General features: G+C 28.2%; 1 protein-coding gene across 1 annotated transcript; it reads left to right on the top strand.

Moving 5' to 3' along the window:
• Positions 1 to 4,556: 4,556 nt before the first annotated feature.
• On the top strand, positions 4,557 to 5,493 carry LOC102587590 (21 kDa protein-like). The gene has a single exon (XM_006367576.2). It carries the CDS (start codon positions 4,696 to 4,698, stop codon positions 5,305 to 5,307), a length of 612 nt encoding a protein of 203 aa, XP_006367638.1. The 5' UTR covers positions 4,557 to 4,695; the 3' UTR covers positions 5,308 to 5,493.
• Positions 5,494 to 7,350: the final 1,857 nt, after the last annotated feature.

Genomic DNA, 7,350 nt, shown 5'->3' with positions numbered 1-7,350 from the left:
AAAGTAGGGAAATAAGTACATTATGGGTCCCACAATATACATGTGGCAGCCAAATGTATATTGTGGGACCCATAATGTACTTATTTCCCTACTTTATGTGTGAAAAGATACAGGGCAAAAACGTTAAAAGGAAGAGAGAGAAATAGGAGAGTTCCCTTTTTCTGAAAGGGATCCACTTGACAAAAATTAATGGGCCTCATACAACTCTTGTCTGCCACATCATACTTGTGCCTCGCCTAGAATATAATTTTTCAAAATCAACTTTTTTATTACATGTATATACAAAAATATATACTTTTTTTGTTTTAAAAAAGAATGACTTACTTTTCTTTTTAGTTTATTTAGGAAAAATGATTCATTTCTTTCTTTGTCAACATTTTAATTTTAGTCTTCTACATAACATGTTTAAAGCTACAAAATTAAAAAACATTTTAATACATTTGACATAACTTTAATTTAAGATCATAAAATTGAAAAAACGTTTTTATTTTTTAAAACTCCATGTCAAGTGAAATCATTCTTTTTTTTTAAACCAATGGAGTATATAATACTGTACTAATCTGATTTTCCTTGAGGCCATATTTTCCCAGTAATGTGCGCCAGACCCTGCCCCATATTTTACTGATTTCCCCTTTGTTCTCTTTATATTAGTGGTCCTATAACTCCTAACCCTAGCCTTTAGCCTCGCCCTAATTTCACATTTTTGAGCATACAGTATTTATATAGATTGTATTATTAAAAATAAGGTAATTAATAAAATATTATCATTAAATAATTAACAAAGTCAAAGTGAGAAGAAAAAATAAAAGATAACATACGATGATAACAAATCGTTCATTACATAAAAGACATGTTTGTCATTACATAACAATAAATTTAAGAATATTATAGCATAAATTCAAGTAATAATCAAAATAAATATTATATATAAAAAACTAATAGGTATAACAACATAAATTTGGAAACATATATGTTGAGCAGTAAAACCAGACTGGAAGAGCCCTATAGAAGAGGAGTCATAACAAAAGATTAAGGACCCGTTTGGTAGGCGGTATTAAATAGAATAGTTTATAAATTAAAATTTAGTCCATTTAATATCTTGTTTTGTTACTTATTTAATTTAATCCATGGATTGCTTATCCACCGACCACCATAGGTGGTCTTATTTTATCCCTAAAAAGTGGAGGGATAACTAATCCAAGGTTTAACAAACTTTGGATAAGACCCCTAAATGTCTAAACTATCCTTTTATTCTTTTTCCTAAATTTCTTTCGTAATTTAATTTCCTTTTTATTTATATTGGAATGGTTATAAATGTTCTTTTTAATTCTCCAAATTCGTTTTGTGTATTTTAATAATTTTACTAATATTTTTTCTCCATTTATTTGAGTTTTTTTTAATTCAATGTAGTTTGTCGATTAACCACTTGAACTATCTATTTTTTTGTAATAAGCTTTAGGTATTGAACTATTTAAGTAGTCTTAAATCTATGTTAAGTTTAAGATATATTTGACCAACAAAAATTAGAAATACACCGTGTCATCAAGGATCTCCTTAGTGGTATATCACACCTTAAAATTAATAACAATTTTTTTTAACTTAACTAGTTAAATGAAATAGAAAATCCTACAAAAAAATAATACTGTCCAGCGGTTATTTACCTTGACCCAATTATATGAAATAAACAATCTCAAACACAAGGGTATAATAGGAAACAATTTTTTGTACAGTTTTAAATCAAACACAAGATTAAGTGGGAAGCAATGAACCAAACACATAACAAAAAATAATTCATGCACTACTAATTCATGTATTACTAATTCCAGCGTTATTAATTCCTGCGTTATGAATGTTTGTACAAAGGACCCATAAGAGTCACAGATTCTTGGTAGAATAAAATATGCAATTCTTGTCAAATAACATGAAACATGTACTCACACTTTCTAGAGTCAAAAATATTTGTCTCGATGAAACATGGGGCAAAAGATTTTAATTGAAATATCCTGTAAATAATATTCTCAACTATTAAAATTAAAATTGTTTTTCTAGTGCCCAAGGACTCTTGTTCTGGATAGAATTGCGCTAGGCATGTTGAAAGATCACAAATTATAATATATATTCCCACTTGCCACCAATAATTTGAAATAATTTGGTCCCCCCAAAATAAACCCACACAAATTGTTCAAATCGTTGCCCGTTTTAATTCGTTTAATATAGTGGCTTTTCGATGCCAGTTGGTGTGCCTTTCATCAATTTGTCTACTAGGAGTTTCTACTTTTTCCCTACTTTTTGTCATATAAATTATGATAGAGTTATTCCTCCTACTTAAAATGACAACAGTTAGAATTCAAAATTTTAAGCTAACTTTATCCACTTTTGTACATGAATCATAAAATTTAAAGTGGACTAAATTAGGAAACTATCTCAAGTACAAAGTGTCATAGTTATCTTTATGAGCCATATATCCCTACTACAAAAATAATTTTTAGCGGCAAAAAATATGTACATTAACAAAAAGTATTAAAGTCTTTATCAATATTAGTTAATTGTCATTAAATTTAATGTTGCTATAGATTTTAGAGACATTTATAAAGAGTATTAATTGTCACTAAAGATACATATTTAACGACAATTAAACTATTGTTGTTAAAGATATTTTTAGTATAATATATATGTTTTTTCATTATTGATAATGGGGCCTCCTTATTATATGCACATCACATGCGTTGAAGCTCATGTTTGATCCGTGATTACTTTGTTGATGCGCACCACTTTAAGTTTATGATATTTTGTTTAGAATACAATTTAATTAGTGTTTAGATACTTTGCACAACTAATTATTTAAAATAGATATAAGAAAAGTGGCCTTTGGATATTTCATTGGTCTCCATTAGAAATACATTGTGCTATAAAAGTAATCAATACGTATATTAATATCCAGGACCCATCCTCTCCATGAGCAACAAAATATCATTATCAAAGTTTAAATCTTATATTTAATACCATCAAATCAAATCCAAGTAGATACACATACATGTCTTCATATGTATTACGTACACAATTTTGCCATTTAGAAAAAGACTATTGGAACAAACTCGATCTATTCTTTTTTAGTATGATAAACACATATTTAGTCGGCGAAAACGTTTGTATATCCTAATTAATATATAATACGTGTATGCATTGGCAGCTAATATATATATATAAATTTATTCAGTTGAACTTTTTTGACTACAAACAACATCGTGATTCATGCAAATTAAAGGAGTGGACCAATGCTTCAGACCCTATGGGGAAAATATGATTAAGCATGTTTTGTTATTTAGGAAAAGTCTAAACATCACGTGAATAAGTCTTAATATTTTAAATAGATAAAATTTGAACTTTAATTCATAGAAATATGGATAAAATATGCTTTTTTATTTTTTTTTACCTACCCTCCCCTAGGAGCTCTCACCCCTTTTGCTCCCTTGGTGACTCGAACTTGCAACCTTCGGGTTGAAAGTGAGGGGTGCTTACCATCTGAGCAACTCCCTCTCGTCGGATAAAATATGATTAACCTCGAGGATTAAGCTTTATATTTTTGTTCACTCAAAATACATGAATCACTTGTTCTCCTTTATGGCTCAAATGTGGGCAATGCAATCGCAATGCACGTCGTTTTCCTATTTTTAAAATAGTAATCACCACGGTGTGTTTGGAATCAAAGGAAGATGGTTTTTAGTTTTTCCAAATTTAGCTAGTAAAACTTTTTGAGGTTTTTTTGTTTTAATATAATAAGTTTCTTAAAAACAAGAAAAATGACATTATCTATATTTTATAAACAAGTTTCTGGGCCATAAAGTTTTGGCTTTTTGGGATTGATTTGATCATAAGAATAATTCACCTTTTTATTTTTTTATTATTATCTTTACTTTATTTAAAATCCAGTGTGGGGCCATAAAGTTTATTATACTATAATAGTTGGAAGTTAAATTTAAAATTTGAAAATACCCAAAACTTTGTTTTTAATTTTACTATATTTTTCTTTTACAAATTTCCTGAATTTGTTATTATTATAAAAACAACCAAATCATTTAAATTACTTTTCAAGTTTTTCTGAAAAGTACATTCAAAATATCAAATTAATATTATTTTCAAAAACTATATAACCAAACACAACTTCAACTTCAAAAATTGTAATTATAGTGAAAATATATTTGTAATATAGTACATCGTAGATGTATGTTGGATCTAATCTATGATATTACGTGGCTATTTTCTTTTTGAGATTTGGAGCATATTTGATTGTATGTTTCAGATAAATTAGTCAAGTTGGATCAATTTGCTAGTTTTTAGAAATTAGGGGTATAAACTATAAACCATATTTAGAAAAAATTACATTCAAATTTAAATATTTTTTTTGCAAAATTTATGATCAAACACAACTCCAAACTTAAAAAGTTTCAAATAAAGTGAATACTTTACAATTGATTAATTAACCATTGTTTATGCCTTTCTACTGTGATACAAAGACAAAACTTGTTCTGGTGTACATTTAATTGGTACCGTGCAAGCTCATCCCCTTTCCCCACCCCACTTGTGCATTTTTTTCCCTATAAATGCAGAACTCTGCATTCTCATTTTCATCACACTCAACTAGCTTTAGTTATATATACTACTGAGAGAAACAAAACAGTTTAGAGAAACAGAGAGATGGAAGGTTTTTGTAATAACCGTTGCCATTTCCAAATTGTTTACTGTCTAATTTTAATTGCCTTGATCACTTGTTCATTTATAGAGTCTGCAAGACCAGCTGCGGGAGAAACAAATACAGAGTTTATACGAACATCTTGTAAGTCAACAACTTATCCAAATCTCTGTTTCAGTTCATTATCAAGCCGTTCAAATGCTATTGGAGTTTCTCCACAACTCCTAGCACATGAATCCCTCACCGTTAGCCTCGAAACAGCCCAATCAACATCCGCTATGATGTTGAAATTGGCATACAGTCAAGGCATGGCGCCTAGAGAGGTAGGCGCCATGCGTGACTGTGTGGAGGAATTAAGTGACGCAGTTAGTGGAATTAAAAAATCTTTAGGGGAAATGAAGGAATTGAGGGGAAAAGATTTTGATCTGAAAATGAATGATATTCAAACATGGGTGAGTGCCGCCTTGACGGACGAGGACACGTGTACCGAGGGGTTCGCCGGAAAAGTGATGAACGGGAAAGTTAAGACAGTAGTAAGGGAAAAGATACTTGAAGTTGCACATATGACGAGCAATGCTTTGGCTTTGATCAATAGCCTTGCTGCTCTTCACGGCTAAAGTATAATTAATTAAAACGACAATTAAGTATATATATATATGCATGTATGTTGTTAATTAATCTTCTTTTAATTAGAAAAAAGTGTAGTTAATTCATGCTTAGTTGATTGCTGTAATGTAATAGATAAGATGTTTGTTTGTGATCAATTTCTTAAATGAAAATGTTCCATATGCATTTGTTGAAAAGTTACTACTTCAATTAATTAACTACACGGTGCATCAAGTGTACTTGGTAGTAATCCTCCCTATATTTTGCTTATTTCTAAAACAGATTTTCATTTTAAGTTGTCATTTTTAATATTCATATTTTACCCTCAACATTAATACTATTCTCCAAAAGTTAATAGGACACATCAATTAATGGATGTGTCAAGTTAAACAATGACAAATAAAAATGAACTAATGGAGTTTAATTAATCCCTAACTTGTTTCAATTTAAATATTTTAGTGCAACTAGGGATGAAATTTAAGTAAACAGGAAGGGTTTTTAAATAATGTTATTTTAAATTAGAATAAATTAATTTTTATAATCTTAAAGATGTCAGGTAAAATATTGAAATTTAAAAGTTATCATAAAAATAAAAGAAAATATCAAAATTAGAACTGAGGGAGTACTGTTTTGCGGGTAAAAATCTGTGTTTTTGCTAAAGCTTTGCAAATACTTTTTAAATTGTCTTCAATTTCTATTTATTATAACTTATATTCCTTTCATTTTAATTTATTTGCTCTAATATTCTTTTTAGTTCATTCAAAAAGAATATTTCTTATTCTTTTGACAATTTTATAATTTTAACTTTTCACATAAAAAGTTCTAAACCATAAAATTAAAAGACATTTTGATATATTCATATATTTTAAATTCAAATTCATAACATTCAATTTTTAAAAATTTTCTTGACTCTATATCAAGCAAAAAAAAGAGTAATAAATTAAGGGGAAAATTACGTGTATAAGCAAACATATACTAGTTAATTAGTTTTTTTTTGTATAAGCAAACATATACAAAACATAGCTATAGTTTGTCTTAATTACAATTCGCAACCTACTTTTACCTATAATTATGCGGCTCAGCTTTTTAGTTTTGTATAATTCGCACGTTTGTATAATTCAGAATTTGTATAATATAATTTGTATAACTTTTGTATAATTTATAATTTGTATAATTGTTCACACTTTCGATATTTGTAATTGTATAAATTTGTTATTTCAAGTTTATACAAAAATAACTGAATTATACAAATGTACCCGTAAATTATACAAATCCGTGAATTATACAAACGAGACAGCTTAAACTGTAGCTACAACCCGTAAATATGCAAACTATAGTTGTGGAGCATAATTAAGTTTATTATAATGGTTATTTGCGAAAGTTTTCCAAAATTAAGATCCATCTAAAAGAGTAATCAATTATATATATATTTGGTTAAGCAAAAAATTGGTTAAGCTCCGTCTCGAAACTTGTCAAATTAGGAGTAAAGTCAGGGGCGGCTCAAACCCGTTGGTGGCCTAAGGCCAAAATCAAACTAGTGGCCTTAAAAAAAATAATTAAAAATTAAAAATATTTTTATTTTAAATCTATTTTTCTTGTTTTTTGAGATGCAAAGTTGTTAATAATTTTTGTGCAGTCAATCTTTATAATAATTCTTTTTCAATCGATAATATAGCCAAACCACTTCTAAAATTTATCAAGAGCACCTTTTTGAGATTTTATCAAGTTATCAACTTTTCTTTTTCTTTTAAGTTTTGAATGACCGGATTCATATTTTCTAGTTGGCATATTAAAATCTAACAAATATTTTTAACACTATTTACAATATCAAATAAAAAAATATAATAAACATAAGACACAACAAAAATAATATTAGAAATTAGAATGATATTACCGGATTCAAGAACAATGTAGACTTGATTTTCAAAAATGAATTGGCCTGCTGCAATATATTTTTCTCCAAATTTAAAATATAAACTATCAATAGAACAAGTAAATTCTTAAGCTTTGAATAAGAGAGAAATATAAGATTAGAAAAGAGAAAGAGAGAAGAA

This window comes from Solanum tuberosum, unplaced genomic scaffold, assembly GCF_000226075.1.
Source record: "Solanum tuberosum cultivar DM 1-3 516 R44 unplaced genomic scaffold, SolTub_3.0 scf00838, whole genome shotgun sequence".
In the NCBI taxonomy this organism is placed as follows: Eukaryota; Viridiplantae; Streptophyta; class Magnoliopsida; order Solanales; family Solanaceae; genus Solanum; species Solanum tuberosum.
Note: the sequence above shows the minus strand (reverse complement) of the source record. Positions and strands in the feature narration are given on the sequence as shown.